Consider the following 19514-nt stretch of genomic DNA (forward strand, 5'->3'; position numbering starts at 1 on the left):
CGGACGCGCAGCCGCGCACCCCGTCGCTCTGTCTCTCTCGCACCTATAGGGCACGCCCCGTGAGTGCGAGAGAGACAGGGCGACGAAAACCCCTCTCAGTCTGCACGCAAAGAGCATGCGGCACGGCGTCAACAAGTGCGTGTTCCGCACACGCTGAAAAGGGCACGAGAATCTAACAGGTCTTGACCCGCAACCCGACCTATCCTAAACTAACCTAGCCCAGCGTAAAGCCTGCCGTAAGCCTCACACGAGTGGCACCGACGCGCCGGCCCGCCGTGCAGTCAGGCGCTTCATAGAGGAGAACAAGATCAACAAAATCAGCGACGGCAGCGAAAAAGGACGACAACAACAACATGAGGCAGCAGCAACAACAAGCACGCGTTAAGTGGGTACGTGGAGCCCACCGCCCGCCGTCTTCCACGATTAAACACGGGTTGTTGCCGTTGTTAACGATTTATACATTTTCGTCGCCACCGTGCAATAAATCAGTCAATCTTGCTCGCGCTCCGTCTCGCTCGCACTCGCAGGGGGCGGCGCAGGGCCGGGCGCATTCCGACGGCCCTTCGCGCGCGAGAGAGAGCGAGAGAATACGGCGAACCTCGCGTACGGCGCGCGGGTCGCGTCGTCGTCTTACACACTGCCGACCCGGGTACACCACCTCGCTGTTGCCACGGCAACATTGACTCGCGGCGGACCCGGGTTCGATCCCGCTCCGCGTCCGAAACCGAAACCCGCCCGGCCCGCGTGTGACCCCGCGGCCCGGCGGCCGTTACAATAACTAAGGCCACCGTAACAAGGAACAAGGAGCAAAAGCTCGTTTTTCGATAATTGGCCTTTCGGGCGCTCCTCGCGCCGGCAGGCGGCAGCACATTAGTCTTGCGTGTGTGTGTGTACGTGCGCGTGTGTGCGTGCGTGTCGGCCAGCGAACGTGGCCGAACGTGGCGAGGTGCGATATTGGAGGTGATTACAGGAATTAGCGGCTCCCGGGGACGTGCTGGGCATGGTGCTGGGCATGGTGCTGGGCATGGTGCTGGGGACGGCAGGCGCCCCGCGGCTGCAGGCTGCAGGGACCAGGGAAGCCGCAGGGAAGGCCCAGGGACGCCCGAACCGGACCGCCACCCCGGTCAGACGAGCGGGCCGAGCGGGCCGAGCCCCCCCGCGGACCGCGACAAGCTGCGAGTAATTGGCTTAGCTCGGCCACCAGCCGCACCGCCGCACCAGCCACCGGCAGCAGGTGGGATCGGCACCGAGTCCATCGGCGTCTCGATCGGCGTTCGGCGCGGGAGGCTGTCTCCATGCTGTCTCCTCCCCGCGCCGAGGAGCCGGACACCAAGGGGGCGCCCGTGTCGCTTCCTGGTTGGCCTCCGGATGGACAGCACTGCTGAGGGGAAGGGCAGCACGAACACGCTCACACACACACACACACACGCCGACAGGGCCTTTTTGCTAATTCGAACATGGACGGACGCCGCCGCCGCCCCCGCCATCCCGTCGCGGCACCCCCACTACGGCGCCCACCCCACCCACCCCACCCCACCCCACCCCGCCCCGCCCCGCCCCGCCCCGCCCCGCCGCGCCGCGACGCGCCAACAGCTGGCGTTGCGCGCAAGCTGGCCCACGCTGGCGCAAGCGCCGCCCATCGCGAGGCCGCGAGGCAGAGGCCGCCAATCGGGAGGCGAGGGGATCGCCGACGCCGCCGTCCTCTCGCTCTCTCTCTTTCTCTCTCTCAAAATGGAGTCTCGGCGACGCTTCCCGCGTCCCGCCGCCGCGGCGAGGCAACGCGAGGCGAGGGTGGACCGACGACGGCGCCCTCGCGACGAAGACGACGCCGTCTGCGGTGATTTACCGGACGCTGGTCTTGTCCGAGAGGGTCTTCTGGGAGGGTGTCTGCTTACTGCGCTGAGTTGGGCCATGCGCCATTTCCCGCTTGCCTTCGGCCAAGCGTTTTGGCGCGTCGGTTCAGAAGGCTCTACCAGCAGCCGCTCTTAGCTCTCCGTGCTCTTCCCCTTCGATCTGCATAGTCTTTCCGGTGGCTGTTCCAGTTGTTCCAGGCCTCCTGCTCGTAGCTGGCACTCGTTCCAGCGGTTGTTCCAGGGCCGTTCCAGTAGCTGTCCATGTGGTCCTAGCTGCTGCAGTAACTCACACGGCCGGACTGCCGCACATGAGGGCTCCATGCAAATGACTACATGTTAGATAAATACACTCACACACGCACGCACGCACACGCGGCGGTGAAGGTGGCGGGGCAGGGCGCGGCGCGGTGTCGACGCGAACCCCCACCACGCCCGTCCGCGCCCCCGCCGCGCCCCGCCATGCCCCGCCACGCCCCTCGAACCAAACGCGGCCCGGCCTCGTGTAGCGTGTAGCCCCGTGGTGTATCGGCGTGCCGGCCGGATCCTCTCCTCGCCAGTCTCACAGTCTCACCCCGCGTTGCCGCCGCCAAGCGCATGGGCCGGTGACGCGCCACCGGGCCGGAGTGAGGGCGCTAGTGCCGCCAGTGCACCGCGAGGAGGGAAAACGCGGACGTCGTCGCGGATCGGTAGTGCCGAAGTGAACGCGAATGCTTCCCGCGAACGTGAAAGTGAATGTGCTCTCGGCATAATGACCATGGATACGCAGAGCCTTCCCTGTGCCAGGGGCGGCCCCAGAGGCGGCCCCCGTGGGGGTAGCTGGGGGTGCGCGCCGCCCTCCCCGACCAGGCCGACTGCGGTCGTGGTGGCGGGGCTGGCCGTGCCCGTCATCCGCGGCCCCCAGACTCCGGACCCGCGGTCCAGGACGAGGTCCAGGACGAGGTCCAGGACGAGGTCCAGGACGAGGTCCAGGACGAGGTCACGGTCCAGGTCACCGGAGAGCAGCGAGAGCGTGTCGTCCGAGTGCAGCCAGGACAGGCTGGACAGGCAGTTCGGACAGCACTTCAGCCCGGAGCCGCCGCCAGCCTCGCTCGCCCTCCGCGACGGCCTCGGCGTCGTCGGCTACCCCTACCCGTACGCCTACCAGTACTGCGACGTCCCGGCGCCGCCCCCTCTGGCGCCGCCCCCTCTGGCGCCGCCCCTGCCGATGCCGGCGACCAGCGACGCCCTGGACGCGCTGGAGGCCGTGGCCACCCTGAGCGACCTGTACGCGCCGCAAGCCTACCCGTACCCGCTGCGACCGCTGCGGGCGTGGCTGCCTTGGCGGGGGCTGCCAGCTCCACCCCTCACCGCCCCCCACCGCCCCGCCCCCGCGCCGCCCCCGGGGCCCGCCCTCAAGTTCGGCATGGACCGCATCTTGGCCGAGGACGGCTGCGGCGCGACCGCCAGAAGAGGTGAGCTTCCCGGTGATTCATCGCCGAGCCCTTTTCCGCGGTGCTGCGAATTCGGGGCCGAGCCGCACTGCCTGCCCCGCAGAGGCACCGCGCCGCCATTTGCAGGTCGTTGTTTGTGTCGTGCAAGTGGAGTAGGGCGAGCAGGGCGAGCAGGGCGAGCAGGGCGACGGACTTGCAAATGGCGCGCTATTTGGAGGACAGCCGCCGCACTGCAGCACGCACGACGCGTGGGCGTCAAGCCCCCACTTCACTTCCGCGCGTACGTCACGGACCGTCAGGTGCAGCGGGTCGACGGGCACGTGCTACGCGCGCCTGTGGACTGATGAGCGTTCGGTTGCCCTGTCTCTCTCGCGCCCCAACGGGCTGCCCACTGAGTGGGAGAGACAAAGTGAAGTCGTGTGCGGAATCGCTCGAGCGCGCGGGCCTGGTGCATAAGCATTCGGCTCATTCGGAGATTTATTTACTTTTTTACCAATTTTGCGAGGCCACTGCTCTCAATCTAGCTGCGGTCAAAGCCTTTCCGAGGCGGGGCATGAAAGACAAGGGTCTTAAGAATACTAGGTCGTTGAGGGAGACCTTTGACCGCAACTAAATTGGACGCAGTAGCCGCTCAAAGTCAGCAAAAACGGCTGATTCGGAGATTTATTTACTTTTTTACCAATTTTGCGAGGCCACTGCTCTCAATCTAGCTGCGGTCAAAGCCTTTCCGAGGCGGGGCATGAAAGACAAGGGTCTTAAGAATACTAGGTCGTTGAGGGAGACCTTTGACCGCAACTAAATTGGACGCAGTAGCCGCTCAAAGTCAGCAAAAACGGCTGATTCGGAGATTTATTTACTTTTTTACCAATTTTGCGAGGCCACTGCTCTCAATCTAGCTGCGGTCAAAGCCTTTCCGAGGCGGGGCATGAAAGACAAGGGTCTTAAGAATACTAGGTCGTTGAGGGAGACCTTTGACCGCAACTAAATTGGACGCAGTAGCCGCTCAAAGTCAGCAAAAACGGCTGATTCGGAGATTTATTTACTTTTTTACCAATTTTGCGAGGCCACTGCTCTCAATCTAGCTGCGGTCAAAGCCTTTCCGAGGCGGGGCATGAAAGACAAGGGTCTTAAGAATACTAGGTCGTTGAGGGAGACCTTTGACCGCAACTAAATTGGACGCAGTAGCCGCTCAAAGTCAGCAAAAACGGCTGATTCGGAGATTTATTTACTTTTTTACCATTTTTGCGAGGCCACTGCTCTCAATCTAGCTGCGGTCAAAGCCTTCCCGAGGCGGAGCATGAAAGACTAGGGTCTGACGAATACTAGGGCGTTGAGGGAGGCCCGTGACCGCAACTAAATTGGACGCAGTAGCCGCCCAAAGTCAGCAAAAACTGCTAGTTTCGGAGATTCAAGCACTTTGACCTATTGGCCTACTTTGTTCGAGGCTGGCGCCCAAATAATCTCCAATAATCACTAATAATCACCATAATCATTTATAATTTCCCGCAATCAGTGATATTCATAAATAATTAGAAGTAATCACATGTTATCAATATATTATCTATAATTTTAATAATTCAGCAATCAGTGCACATGAAAATCTTCTAGGTTACCCCTTGACTCTTTGCATTACGTTTAACGCGTGGCGCGAGCGGGTCGGAGGATCAGGGGTCGAAGATTCCCACACGCATTCTTCTTCCTCAAGTCGATGACCAGCCCAGCGCCGCCTAGTTTAGCGACGCGATTAGCGGGGCAGGGGCACGCTTGGGTTTATTCATTCGCAGCCAAAGCAGGCCAAGGCCCCGCCTAAGTAGCCCTGCCTTGCCTGGTTGCGGCTAGATGAACGCATAGCTTTGCGCGCCAATGCAATATTTGAACGCCTTGCCTTGGTGCGTCTTTTGTTTTGAACCTGTTCTTGGGGCACTCTGGTGTTCAACGTTCCTCCAGCAGTTCCCTGATCCTGGTCGCCGCGCCACATTTTGCCACACTTTGCCTGTTTGAACCATTGCGTCGCGTCGGTTGCCTCGATCCCTGGAACAGGAAACGGTTGCCCTGCGCCGCAAGCAGGCGGCAAAGGCTCTCATTAAGTGACGTGGCATTGTCACCTCGGCCTCGTGGCCGCCCGCCCGAACGCACTGTCATTTGGAAGCGGCGAGGAACCTGGTTCGATTCCCGGCGATGTGAAATGATGTAAAGTGTGGATGTGGGGTAAAGGGCGCATCACGTGTCGTATTTGTCATTTTCCCGGCTTTCTGCGCGACGAGCAAGCCCGCAATGGTAATGGTAACGAGGGTAGGCCACCGTCTCCGCTCGGGTGTGCTGTGGGCCGGGACGGTGGCCTACATGCCGGGCGCCAAGACCCCCGACTAGCGAAGCGACGCTGACGAGTGGTTACCCACCCTGTCGCTACTGAGCTTGATGGTTCCTTTCTAATCCTGCAGCCTATACAGCAAAACTTCGGCTTTCTTGTAGGTGCAGCGGACTCAACAACGGCGTGCTCGAGGGACATGGTGGCCTTCTCCATGCCGGGTCTGCTGGCGCCCACCCCTCTCCGGATCTACGGCCATGGTGAGTACCGCCGGCAGCGTGATCTAGCGACTAGCGACACCCTGGCCGGCGACACCCTGGCCGACGACACGCGGCAGTCAGCTCCGCGCCCCGAACGGCAAAGGCCCCCCCCCCCCCCAGGGGCAACGCCAGGGTGGCAACGGGCCCCAGATTTACTGCCGCGGAATAAAATGGCGCCGGTAAACACGGAAGCTATCGCGAGCTATCGCATAGGCTGGGAAACGCACTTGAGCCGTCTAGAGCCCTCTATTTGTAGGCCAGAGAAAACAAACACGGTTGATCACGGCGAAGCGCGGTGATGCCTCCCCCTCCCAGCCTCCTTCAACTAGCCGGTGGAAGAGATCACTGCCGACTTGATTGAACGGCCAACGGCTATCATTCAGCGTAACTCGGGCGTTAGTCAGCGCGTCGCGTGGCGTGGCGTGGCGGGGCGGGGCGGGGCGGGGCGGGGCGGGGCGGGGCGGGGCGGGGCGGGGTGGGGCGGGGCGTGGGCGATGGATAGCGAGGGGCTGGCGAGGGAGGGCGCGTGCAGGCGAGTGGGAGGGCGGCGGAGAAGTAACTGACGAAGCCTCTCAGCACCTCGCCGCCTCGTTAACCGCACTGAGGCGGCCCAGATAAATTCGCTTTGATCCTAAAGGCCCATCCCCTTTCCCTCCACACCTACGCCCCGGCCGGCATTCCCCGCCTCGGCAGGGCCGGGGGCAGAAGACTGATCCAGAGATCGTTCTCTCTCTCTCGCACTCATGGGGCGTCCCCCATACGTGCGAGAGAGACAGAGCGACAAAAACGACTCTCGGAATTACAGGGCGCCGGCCGCAGCCAGGCAGCCGCCATGCGCACAGCGCGCACAGCTAAATACGTGTAAACAAATGGCCGGCAGAGCAATAAAAGCGGAGGAGTAGCAGCGAGCAGCCTGACTCGAAGCTCGAGGCAACAGCTCCTTTGCGTCGAGAACGCTCGCCTGACCGCGCCGCCCTTGTTGCAGACGTCCGGGCGGCGCCCAGCCCGCCGCCGGCGCACCTCGCCGCCCCCGCCGCCCCCCACGAGGCCCACGCTCCGGGGGCGGCCGGCAGCGGGGGCGGCAAGCGGAAGCGGTCCTGGTCGCGGGCCGTGTTCTCCAACCTGCAGCGCAAGGGGCTGGAGAAGAGGTTCCAGCTGCAGAAGTACATCACCAAGCCGGACCGGCGGCAGCTGGCCGCCACCCTGGGGCTCACGGACGCGCAGGCAAGTGGAGGCCCAATCAGTGCTTGCTTTCCTTCCGCCGCCTTTCCTGCAGTCCTGAAGTAACACGTGCTTGCTTTCGGCGTTGCAGGTCAAAGTGTGGTTCCAAAACCGGCGCATGAAATGGCGCCACACCAAGGAGTCGAAGCAGCAGCCGCCGCCGCGCTTGGACGACCTTCAGGACGACCTTTCGAAGCGAGACGTCATGGCCGCCATGCCGAGGAGTGGCGCTTCGTGAAACCGATTCCTTGAACAGCTCACGAGGGCCGCGTCGGTTGCTCCACTCTCCGAAAGTGAATGGTGCATCAGGGCGATTGGCGCATTGGTGTATCGGCGCCGCGCCGGGTAGGCCACTCATCGGGCAGGCGCGTCACATCGGTGCCTTCTCGGCCGTCTCGGCGTGGACGGTGGACTATCGAGACTATCGAGGCGCGGCGTCTGCCTGTCACATTTTCGAGTGCAGGTCCGCGGGCGCCACACACGGCCAGGCATTTAATTATCCAATCAGTTCCGCGCATTGGGTAACGGCTTATCGCGGTTCGGCGGTGCGGCGATGCGGCGGTGCGCCACGCCACCGTGAAATAATGAAGGCGTTTTATCGTCTGGCGCTATCTGGCTCGGCACACAGTCACACACCTCGATGTGTAAGTGGCCAGGCGTCCCACAGGACCTCCAGCGAGGCGCGTGCGGGGAGGGCCGGCAGGGCGGGCGGCGTGCGGGTGGAGATAGCAGTGCGTCCGAGCGGCAGCAGGACTGCCTTGGACTGGACGCCTTGGACTGCCACGCCGCAGTGTTGACGCGACGCGCGGCTTCCCGGCCTCAGCAAGCTCGGCCTCCACGGCCACCATGTCGGGCTCCACGTCGTGGCGGTCCGCGTTCGGCCAGGTGCGCGCCTGCTCGGGCGTGCTCATGCTGGGCCTGGTGCAGGGCATGGCCATCGGCTGGTCGTCGCCCGCGCTCACCAAGCTGCGCGACGGCAGCGGCCCGTTCCAGCCCACCCTGGACGAGGCCTCGTGGATCGTGTCGCTGTTCGACCTCGGCTGCGGCCTCGGCGTGCTGGTGGGCGCGGCCGTGTTCACGCGCGTGGGCCGCCGCCGCACCCTGCTCGTCGGCCCCGTCTCCTTCTCGTGCTGGTGCCTGCTGACGTACTTCGCCACGGCGCCGGGCTACCTCATCGCGGCTCGCGCGCTGGCCGGCGCGGGCCAGGGCATGTGCATGTCGTTCTCCTACATCTACGTCGGCGAGGTGGCCACGCCGGCGATGCGCGGCGCGCTCATCCTGACCGTGACGCTGCTGCTGCCGGTGGGGCAGCTGCTGGCCTACATCGTGGGGCCCGTCGTGTCCTTCTGGACGCAGGCCTTGGTGCCGCTGCCCGGCGCGCTGCTGTCCGGACTGCTCATGCTGTTCGTCATGGACGAGACGCCGTTCTACCTGGCCATGCAGGGCCAGCACGACCAGGTCGTCGCCACCCTGGCGCGGATCCGCGGCCGTGGCCACCTGGCCGACGAGGACGCGGGCGGCGCGGTGCGCGCCGAGGCCGCGGCGGTCCGCGAGGCGGTGGAGCGGCAGCAGCGCGACGCCGCGACGTGGAGGGACACGCTGCGGCCGCCAGGGGCCAAGCGCGCCGCCATCATCGTGTTGGTGGAGAGCGGCGCCCTGGCCGCCGTCGGAGTCACCACGGTGCTCGCCTTCACGCAGCAGATCTTCGAGCACGCCGGCACGCCCGTGCGCGCGGACGTGTCGGCCGCCGTGCTCATCGCCATCAAGGTGGCCATGGTGCTGGTGTCCATGACGCTGATCGAGCGCCTGGGCCGGCGGCTGCAGCTGGGCCTGGGCGCCGTGGCCAACAGCGTGGCCATGCTGGGGCTGGCGAGCTTCTTCCTGGCCCGCGACGTGCTCGGCGCGGACGTGTCCGGCGTGCGGTGGCTGCCGCTCGTCTGCCTCGCGCTCTTCATCTCGGCCACCGGGGTGGGCGTCAACGCCGTGCCGCAGGTGCTCATGTCGGAGCTGCTGTCGCAGCGCGCCAAGGGGCTGGTGGCGCCCGTGGCCGTGGTCATCGTGTCCGTCACCTCGTTCGGCCTCAACAAGGCCTTCCTGCTGGTGGGCAACCGCTACGGCTTCCACCTGCCCTTCGGCCTGTACGCCGTCACCAACCTCCTGGTGGCCGTCTTCACGTTCCTCGTCGTGCCCGAGACCAAGGGCAAGACCCTGGCCGAGGTGCAGGAGCTGCTCCGCGACGCGGACAAGGCCGACAAGGTGAAGGGCCGCAAGCCGTCCTGGGACCCGCGGATCGGCGAGAAGCTGGCCAAGAACTCGCTGGAGCTCACCTACACGTTCCCCGGCGCCAACAAGTCCGTCATCGCGGACCTGGAGTGTGACAACGACTGAGTGCGGGGGGGCAGTGTCTTCGAACCCAGTGAAATGGACCTCTGACCCGCACGTGGTCAACACACGGACCCTTGGTGAACATCTAACAATCTCACGAAAATGGACATTTACTTAGATAATTGAATCGAAGTGTCACCGTGCCACCGGGGTACAGTATTTAATTTTCCACTGTAATGTAGGTTCTGAAACATGGTATACATGCTGGACATTTAGGCTTCATGAATCTACAAATGAAGTATTTGGGAGGTCGACGCCGATATTGTTAATCGACTTCCTGTGATATACGTGTGCTGTTTTACAAAACTTGCGTTAACTCGAACTGAAATCTGTGATATGTCTATATGCTGTAACTAATTTGTTCTTATGTTGTGTACAAACAATAAATATTCGAAAACTAACTCTGCTTCATTAATGGCTCAAAAATTTGGGATGGCTGGGGAGGTGAGAACATAATTGATCCGTATGATATTAATTAAAAAATTATACGGATTTTTAAATGGCCGAAAATGTTGGGTTCATTTCCACCCACATGCAGTATCATTTGATAAAAACGAAAGGAAAAACAGGGTTTAAAATGTGCGGTCTCAGCTTGTTGAAGGCCCTCCCCGATCGGCCGGCCAAGTGCTTTCCACTCGGTTCAAGTACGTGGTCAATGACGGCGTGTTCACGGACCAGCATCGTGCACAGCACACGTCATTCTAGACAGGCACGAAGAAGATAAAGCCGAATTGTTTCCGAAAATTTTATCTGACCACTCACGCCGATGCGTGATTGCGGCTTTGCGAAAAACGAAATTTAAAGATTTTTTCGTTTTTTGCCTTCAATCAAAACGGTGAGGAGAATCGCCCTATATTGGCAGTGGCGTATTCGTGTGAGGCCTAGGCGGCTGCCTATCTGGCCGGCGCTCCTTTTGCTGCCACTTGAACTTGAACTTGAGTGGCTGGACCACCAGGGATCGCGTTGCAAGTCCAATCACTCGCCGCACTCGGTAGCAACGACGTAAAATGACGTCGTGGATGACGACAAAACCAAAGCAACTGTGTTTTTCTTTTCTTTTCGTTTTTATTTTTTTTCGGAGAGGCTATAGAAATGTATTGGCTGGGTGGCGCGGCCGCGGCGGACAGCTAGACTAATACTAAGACTGGGCGTGTTATCTGGAACTGTTTCATCCCTCATCAACGTGCCGGCCGCGCCGGCGGGGGGAACGACCGGGCGACCCGGCGCGGCGCACTGCGACGCGGATGACGCGAATGACGCGCAGCGCGCAGCAGCCCCGCAAGGCCGTCGCCAGCAACAAATGTCTCCATTGTCCCGACAGCGGGAAACAAAACGACACAAATTTCTTTCTTTAAATAAAAACCGCGACGGACTGAACTTCTGGAAGACCTTCTGATAACGCTTTGCCTTTGAGTTTTCCGGACTTTACAGAGTGCCATCGGCGTGGGTGAGCTTTTCGAAGTGACACCGCGCACCGCCGACCTGGAGTAGTCAGCGCCATGTACTTTCAAATCTGACTGACCGATTCTGTGGCCCGACTCTTTCACCAAATAAAATGTGACGCGTCGAAATAAAAGCAAAACAATTGCCTTTTCAAGGATGCCTGTCTTCCGAGGCGGCGATAACTTCATTGCATGTCAGATTGCGTCCACGGTTCAGCAATTAGGCGGCAAGACCGTTGTTCCGTGCGGCCAGTGCGGCCCCAGCGCATCGGTGGACCCAGAAGTTTCGAATTGAAATGAATGGAAGACTCTCCAGGCATTCGGAATTCGGTGTACGACGCGCACGAAGTTTCAGTCAAAAGTACACAGGAAAGTAAAACCACGTCGGAAGAGCGTCGAAAGTGACCTCATCGGACGCAAGTTGCAGCCGGCCCGCGGTGTCGAATGGGTTGCCTACCCGCGGGCGCACTTCTCGCGTGGCGGCCGCGGCTCGGATGGGCCCAGCCATGCTCAGAGCGATGCCCCGCCAACATTGACATTGGCTGGTTGTTCTCGCAGAATCCACTGACTCGGCGATGCAGTTTCCACACGTCTCGCGGCAAAAAATGAAAACAAACAAAACAACAACAGCAGCAATGACAACAGACAAAAGCCTCGATGATTACAACATCAGGTCTCTGTACTTATTTATTTATTTATTTATTGACTTTTTGTTTTTAAAGTGGAAATATTCAGGTGATTAGGTCTTGACTGGGCATTTTAAAATGGGGTGGCTCCAGTTGACCCACCCCTCAGCTGACCTACTTAAATATAGGTATAGGTCAACAGAGAGATAGGGGTAGGCTGGGGAAGAACAGTACAGGGTAAGAAAAGAACAAGCCTTGTGGAGCTGATCCCTTGACTTTTAGCCATCCCTCGACCAGTGATTTCAACTTAACGTGAAAATCTGAGTGAGAAAACCCTGTTAAATCGATGTCATGGACTGGAGCAGTAGGCCACAAGAGGGCTGTACTTTTCTTACCCTGTGCTTTTCTTCCCCCACCTACTCCTAGGTCGACAGATCTACGTAACATCCTTCTAAAGGTAGTGGTACGTTAACCCTGGAATTTGGACTTGCCTTGAACGTATCTCTTTTGGGGGCGCTCTTTTTTCACTGCAAAAGTAATTCAGCAAATCAAATCTTGTCTGCAGTACACGCGCGAGGCCGCCCGGCCGGGGCGTTGGGGAGATTGGGCGACTGCTGTTTCTTTTGGACGACATTCTTGCATCACGCCAATGCCATCACGCCAATGCTGTGCTGGGCCGGCTAGGCTGCAGACTGAGAGTCGTTTTCGTCGCCCTGTCTCTCTTGCGCTCATGCGGCGTCCCGTATTGGGTGCGAGAGAGACAGAGCGCCGAAAAGTTCTCTCGGAATCAGTCTCCTGATTCGGAACGGCAATTGAACCGGAGCCGCTCGAGTGCCCGCTCGAGTGTCCGCTGAGATCATCCACAGCTTCACCAAATTCGGCGAGTCAACCAGGACTGAATAGTTTTATCAGTGAGTCCCCGACCCAGGAGAAGTGGCGGCCCCCACAAAAAGGCACCCTGTCGTGCGAAACGAAATGTCGAGACTTGACGGTCGCGCCCTTCGTGCGTGGGTGGGATCAGATCAGTGTCCGTTCCCTGACGCTAAAGGCGGTTCGCCGACAGGGCTGCCAACCTCGTCCAACACGTGTGTTCGAAATCCGGTTCACAGTGAACGTCTCAGGGAAGGAGGCACCGTTCACCGTTATCGCGAACCGGGCCCAGGAGAGAGAGAGAGAGAGAGAGAGAGAGAGAGAGAGACAAAACGAGAGAAACGGCTTCCTCCGCGCGATAGAAGCGGTCGTCATCAAAGCCAATTTATCATCCAATTAACTACAACATTTTGCGCATCATTGTAGATATCACACATCGCATGACGAAACCTTCCGAACCTAGTCGAGCCGAGGGTTGCCGAGCGTGGAGCGTGGCGCCGAGAGACTCCGTCCGCGCCGTCGGCGAGGAGACGCGCCTTTCGTAAACATGGCACCGAGCATGGCACTGGCTACAGCCCTGCGGGCCCTGCGGCTTGTCGGACGATTCGGTTTGTTTATTGTTGTGGTGCCCAAGAATGAGATGTTGCCGCTAGCGCGTCACCTTTTGCGAAACGGATCGAGTCCCGGGATGACCCGCGCAGCCTCGAAGCATTGTGTAGTTGCCGACGGCGACGGCACGCGACCCTACACTCGAGACTCGAGGGAGCGGTGGGGCGGTCCCCAGCCCCAGGCGGTCCACGTGGCTGGGTTGGCAGCCGTTGCAGTTGGCACCACTGGGGCGACAGGTGTCACAGCGCAACTTGCTGGGGGTTTCTATCGACGATTTTGAACCTGTCATCGTCAATAAGCAGTCTGGTCCTTTCTCAATTTCACCGCGGCAGGAACAATTGTATCTTAATAAATTGGCAAACACGAAAAAAGGCGAATGGGGCGTTATCGGAAGGGAAGGGAAGGCCCGGGCCGCGCCGCCCCTCCGTGGCGCCACGCTGCCCCCGCCACACCCTGGACGCGTGCCTGTGGCAGCGGGCGTAGCGGGCGTAGCGGCCGTGTCGACATCTCCCCCGAGCAGCCCGCTGACGTCCCGCAGCGTCCCGGTTCGCTCCCGTCGCTCCCGTCACCGCACTATCGGCCGCGCGCTTTCGGCAAGCAGCGCCAAGTCCCCCCGCCCCGCCCCGCCCCGCCCCGCCCCGCCCCGCCCCGCCCGGAGCACCCCGCCGCGCCCCGGAGCCTGGGCGCGGAGTGGCACGGAGCCAACCCGGCAGCCCCGGAGCGCCGGCGGGCCGGGGGCGAAGTCTTATCAAGCCGCCCGCGCCCCGGGTCCATTCAGTGTAGAGGACGCCGCCGTGCCGAGAAGACGTGACGACGCGCTGCTCCCCGTGCCGCCCCCGCCGCCCCCGCCGCCCCCGCCGCCCCGCGTCCGAGCCAGCCCCGCGCCCTGGCACCCGCCGCCGCCGCCAAGCAGGCGAAGCAGGCCGAGCAGGCCGACAAACGCCACGAGATGATCGGAGTGGTCACCATGCCCGAGCAGGCCAAGCACACCGTCAGCGAGCCCATGGACGTGCCCGCCAAGCAGGCCCTGTACAAGACTGAGGGGTCGCCGCCGTCTAGCGTGGTGAGTGCAGTGCAGTGCAAGCTCCAGAGTCTCGCATCAATGTGACCACCACCTGGAAGAACAAATTAGGGGGAAGTTGGGGAAGACAAGTACTGTGTGAGAAAAGCAAACCCTAACGGAGCTGCTTGTCTCATCTTGCACTTTTCTTCCCCAAATTACCCCAATACATTTTAAACAAGTTAAAGAAATTATCGTGCAACTCTTGGCAATTTAAGAAATGACAATGACTCAACCACTACTGTGGTTTATTAGAACTCCCATCGTCCCGGAAATGTAGTAGTAGTGCTCACGGCTATTTTTAGTCGGAATTCGGGTCCCCACGAGAGAAACGCGTGGAAGCGGGGATCGATAGGCTCGCGTACTCCGTCGCAAAACGAATTCGAAATTGGGTCGTCCTAGATTACAGCCGGGTCAAGACTTGCTCTCGCGCGAGTCCAATTCCGCGGCGCGAGACGAGACGCGGGCAGCGTGGTGATCGTCGGCACGTTGGCGATAACGGCATTGGAGCTGGATGAGGCAAGCTCCGTGGGAGCGGCTAGCGGCACCGGCGGCTGCTCGGCCGGGAGGAAGCAATGACATCAGTGGCGGCCGATAGTGCCCCAGCGGTCCCAGCGGTCCCACCCCGAGGCGCGGTGGCGCGGTGCCGCTGTGTGTGTGCCCTTGACCTCGGCGGCGAGGCGAGCAGCGGTCCTAAGACCGCCGATAAGCGTCCGTTCCTGCGGTCACAGCGTTACAGCCCCGCCGTCGCCGCCCCGAGCGAGAACGCCTGGAGAGAGGCATGGCGGTGCGGCCGCGAGGAGGTGGCCGAAAGCTTGTTTTTGAGGGGTCCAGCACCGCCGTCGCGCACGGTTCGCTGGCCTGGTTGTCGGTCCCGGCGCATTCGGGGTGGTGCGCCAATAAGGACATGTGCAGTGGCTGGCGACGCCGCCGATGTCACTGGCGGCCAGCCAAGCGAAGGCTGCACGCCGTTGCGGTAGGTTAGGCCTGCTGGTATTAAGATGTCGCACGGCGCCCCGCCCCGCCCCGCCCCGCCGTGAGGGCGATAGGGGGCGTGGCCATCAGCTGCTATCTACCCACCCCGCCCCGCCCCGCCCCGCCCCGCAGCCAGGCCAGCAACTTGGCCAGCAACTTGGCCACCAAGCCGCGAGCCGGGCCAAGCTGGATGGCGCGGACCACGCCCGTCCCGCCCCGCACCAGGAACAGGAATCTGACGAGATACCCGGTGCCGATGATATGGAGTGAGTGAAAGAGGGAGAGAGGGGGGAGGCAGCGCGGCACAGCGCGGCACAGCACGGCCAGCCCGGCGCGGCGCGGCGGTTTCTGCTCTGTTTTCTGATGTAACTCGGATCGCTCCTTGCAGCTGGCGGCGCTGGCCGCGCGGCTGGAGGCGTTCCCGTCCATGCAGGCCGCCTTGGTCGTCATTGGGTTCCCCTTGACCGTCATCGGGAACCTCGAGCGGCTCGGGGAAAAGGACAGGGGGGGGGGAGGGGGGCATGACGCGCGAACTCGCCCGGTGTCGTCAACATTGAAATTTCTCTGCGCCGAAAGTCGTGTTTATTTTGCTCTGGCTGTCGGACTCCCCCGTCGATCCCCTCCGACCAGAGCCCCCGGGAATGAATGAGTCTGAGTCGCAGTGCGTCAGTGCGTCTCCGCCGCCTCTCCCGCCCTGCCGCCGCCGTCCGTCGACCCACGGCCTCGGCGGCCTCGGCCTCCGCGACGACGTCAACGCGCTGTCGACAGCCTCGGCGCCTCGGCGATGCCGGGCGCGATAAGGCGCGTCACAACAATAACCAAAATACCGAACAGAGTTCGTTGACAATGAGTCAGGAAATGGAAACTTAGCGCTTGCGTTTTCGGCCCACTGCGCCGTGCTGCGAGCTTTGCTCCTCGGCCCTCCTCGGCCCTGGTTCGGCGTGGCCCCCGTTACCGCGTGCTGGCCGTGCTGGCCGTGCTGGCCGCTCCGATATTCCCGGCACGGCGGTGCGACGTCGACGTCGATGTCTGCCCGTCATTAAATGTCGCCGCTCGTACAATGTCCGCGGCACTTAGCGCTCGGCGCGGTAATTCCCTGTCGGCAGAGCGGCGCGTCTCCGCGTCCACGTCGTGAACGTCTACGTCCAGGCAGCCAAGGCGGCCGACGGCCCGCTCGGCCTGCAAGGCCTCGGCAAGGCCTCGGCAAGGTCACCGCGCGCCGCGCCACGCCGTGCCCCTGACCAAAACGCGGCTCGCCGTGTGCTCCGGCTAGTGGGCCCGCGGATGTCAGGCCGCCTTTTCATTCATCACAGTGTGCCGACTGCTACCGAGTCGCTGCCGTACTCGGGCGTGCAAGTCACCGGTGCAGGCGGCGCTCGGGCCGGCCGCGGGGGAACGAGTTCTCGAAATTTGACGTGTCCGTCTCCGTCTGAGATGAGGACGGCGAGTGGCTTGTCGTGGTCGGGCACGTGGTTAGTGTTAATTGGAGTTCGAGGCGCAGATCACTCAGGACAGGACTCGGGCCGCGGGTCGGCGTGCCGTCGGCGTGCCGTCGGCGTGCCGTCGGGGTGGAGGAGAAGGGGAAGGGGCAGGTCGTGCCTCGAGGCTGGCCTGGAGGCTGGCGCGCCGTCTGCGCGCCGACGTCACGGGGGCTGTGGTCAGCCTGAGGCCTATAAAACCGCCCGCCTCCGCGGCGCCGTCCAGTCCTCCTCCAGGATCCGTTTCAAGTGCACCGCGGCAGCGCGTCCCGCCGCGACCTGTCGTGCGACGCGTACGGTTCGAACCTCCGGCCGAACACCCGGACAAAGCCCGCCCGGCAGCTCCACTGCTGCTTCCGCTGCTTCCGCTGCATCTGCCCCCGCGGTTGCATCAGCGATAAGCGGCGCCGGCCGAGCGCAGTCGAGCGCTCCGTCGTGGCCTTCCCCCGCTGCCCCCGCTGCCCCCGCCCGGACGCGCTATCGAAGGAAGTCTCTGGACTCGAGTCCCAAAGCCCAAAATGGCACCCACGCTGGTCATAGATTACGATGTGAGTGTCGGTGAGGCTTTTAACGATGATATATGTGGAGCTCGGGATAAGGAGAAGCGGAGATTCTAATTTTGAAAGCAGTGATTGCGTTGTTGTTTTTGACACCCAACAAAAAACCCTGGTGGCTTCCGTTATCCGTGGCCGTCTCTGCCCGCAGCCCACGCTCATGGACGGCGGCAACTACATCAAGGAGGGCAAGGACGCCGCCAAGAGCACCTGCCTCATCTTTTCGCCCAAAGCTGACGAGGTGGGCGCCCTCGCCCGCTCCCTCAAGATGTTCGAGGTAAGTCAAAGCCTTGGTGGGTGCAGGCACTGCAGTGATGTGGCGAGGGCGACAAAACTGAGAGAGGGAATTTGGAAATCCTTAGGAGCACGGCGTCAACCTGCTGCACATCGAGTCGCGCTCCTCGCTGCGCGTGCCCAACCAGTACGAGTTCATGCTGGAGTGCGCGCCCGGCGGCGACCTCGGCTCCGCCATCGAGAACCTCCGCCAGCAGGCTGCCTACTTCAGCATCATCTCGCGCAACTACAAGGACAACATGGGCACGGTGCCGTGGTTCCCGCGCCGCATCCGCGAGCTGGACCGCTTCGCCAACCAGATCCTGTCGTACGGCGCCGAGCTGGACGCCGACCACCCCGGCTTCACGGACGAGAAGTACCGCGCCCGGAGGAAGTACTTCGCCGACCTCGCGTACTTCTACAAGCAGTGAGTACTCGCGGCACTCGTCCTCCTCCCAAGCTAGGGCTATAGCTAACGTCGTCCTGCCTGCTGCAGCGGCGAGCCCCTCCCCCACGTGGACTACACCCCCGAGGAGATCGAGACTTGGGGCAAGGTGTTCCGCGAGCTGACCAAGATGTTCCCGCGCTACGCGTGCCGGCAGCACAACCACGTCTTCCCGCTGCTCATCGAGAACTGCGGCTTCCGGGAGGACAACATCCCCCAGCTGGAGGACATCTCCAACTTCCTGAGAGGTAAGGGGCGGCACCGCGCGTCCACCACACTGTGACTTGGAGTGCGAGTGGGAGAGAGACTGACACTGCGCTCCGCATGCCTCCGCAGACAGCACGGGCTTCACGCTGCGCCCGGTGGCCGGCCTGCTGTCGTCGCGCGACTTCCTGGCGGGGCTGGCCTTCCGCGTCTTCCACTCCACGCAGTACATCCGCCACCCCTCGCGGCCCTTCTACACCCCCGAGCCCGACGTGTGCCACGAGCTGCTGGGCCACGTGCCGCTGCTGGCCGACCCCGCCTTCGCGCAGTTCTCCCAGGAGATCGGGCTGGCGTCCCTCGGCGCCCCCGACGACTACATCGAGAAGCTCGCCACCGTAAGTGTCTGCTGAGGGCGCAAAGGGGGCAAAGTGCAACGTTTTGCCTGCCTTTCGGGCGGCCTCGCCACCTCCAGGGGTGGGCGACGCCGACGCCCCCATTGCCACCCTTTTGGATTCGCGCCTGGTCTGGGACTGCGGTGCGGACCACCGGTCTGTCTGTCTGTCTCTCTCGCCCTGGCTGACCATCCTTCTCCCTTCTCTGCCCGCAGTGCTACTGGTTCACGGTGGAGTTCGGGCTCTGCAGGCAGGACGGCACCCTCAAGGCGTACGGCGCGGGGCTGCTGTCCTCGTTCGGCGAGCTGGAGTACGCCATCAGCGAGAAGCCTGAGCTGAGGCCCTTCGACCCCGCCAAGACGGCCCTGCAGAAGTACCCCATCACCGAGTACCAGCCCATCTACTACGTCGCTGAGAGTTTCGAGGATGCCAAAGAGAAGATGATGTACGTTTTGCCCATCTTCGAGTGGACTGCGTCATGGCATTACTGCAGTTTGTCTAATGAGATGCTGTGCTTTGTTTCAGAAAATACGCCCAGACCATACCGCGGCAGTTCACTGTACGGTACAACCCCTACACGCAGAGCATCGAGATGCTGGACTCCAAGCCCCACGTAGTGCAGTTGGTTCATGACATCAATCGGGAGATACAGATCCTGGGTGACGCCCTGAAAAAGCTGTGACCAGGTTTGCTTGGGAAGATTTTGTAATGATGGCAGACTGATCTATTTTAGAGGAGCATTAGGAAGATTGAATTAATTGAGAGTGATAGTATGTTGGTCATATCATCTTATTTCGAGTACAAAATGACTGGTGGTCAAGAACCTTTCTATCATTGTTGTGATAGCCGTCCAAACTACCAGTGGAGATGATCTAAAGAATCATTTCACTTAGATTAAGGAGTATTGAACTGTACTGTTTATCAGTGTCAAATAAGATTAGGAGCATGCCATGACATCCTTATTAATCATGCACCATTGACAATATGTATACAGTCACCACATTGCATGTAACTTTGAATGTAATTTATAATTTATAGGACTTATTGAGTCCAAATTTCCAAATCTGTGTTCCTATTAAGTTGTAATAATGTATGTAAATAAATAAAGATTAGGTAAATTTAAACACAT

The 19514-nt window shown here is 61.2% G+C and overlaps 3 protein-coding genes across 4 annotated transcripts; all 3 read left to right on the forward strand.

Moving 5' to 3' along the window:
• Window positions 1-2601: 2601 nt before the first annotated feature.
• On the forward strand, window positions 2602-7329 carry LOC117653048 (H2.0-like homeobox protein). The gene is made up of 4 exons (XM_034398400.1): window positions 2602-3304; window positions 5756-5927; window positions 6925-7075; window positions 7164-7329. Exons 1-4 carry the CDS (start codon window positions 2602-2604, stop codon window positions 7308-7310), a joined length of 1173 nt encoding a protein of 390 aa, XP_034254291.1. The 3' UTR covers window positions 7311-7329.
• A 462-nt stretch (window positions 7330-7791) lies between these two features.
• LOC117653738 (facilitated trehalose transporter Tret1-like) lies at window positions 7792-9858 on the forward strand. The gene has a single exon (XM_034399600.1). It carries the CDS (start codon window positions 7919-7921, stop codon window positions 9458-9460), a length of 1542 nt encoding a protein of 513 aa, XP_034255491.1. The 5' UTR covers window positions 7792-7918; the 3' UTR covers window positions 9461-9858.
• Window positions 9859-13865: 4007 nt separating this feature from the next.
• Window positions 13866-19509, forward strand: LOC117653927 (protein henna). 2 transcript variants are annotated; one of them, XM_034399963.1, is made up of 7 exons: window positions 13866-14067; window positions 17223-17348; window positions 17434-17771; window positions 17841-18037; window positions 18126-18388; window positions 18601-18830; window positions 18911-19509. In XM_034399963.1, the coding sequence occupies exons 1-7, from the start codon at window positions 13954-13956 to the stop codon at window positions 19065-19067; spliced, it is 1425 nt and encodes a 474-aa protein (XP_034255854.1). In that variant the 5' UTR covers window positions 13866-13953; the 3' UTR covers window positions 19068-19509. The 2 variants fall into 2 exon arrangements, with proteins under 2 accessions (XP_034255854.1, XP_034255855.1); XM_034399964.1 differs by lacking the exon at window positions 13866-14067 and adding an exon at window positions 17021-17065.
• The last annotated feature ends 5 nt before the right edge of the window (window positions 19510-19514 follow it).

This window comes from Thrips palmi, unplaced genomic scaffold (assembly GCF_012932325.1).
Source record: "Thrips palmi isolate BJ-2018 unplaced genomic scaffold, TpBJ-2018v1 HiC_scaffold_8, whole genome shotgun sequence".
Lineage (NCBI taxonomy): Eukaryota > Metazoa > Arthropoda > Insecta > Thysanoptera > Thripidae > Thrips > Thrips palmi.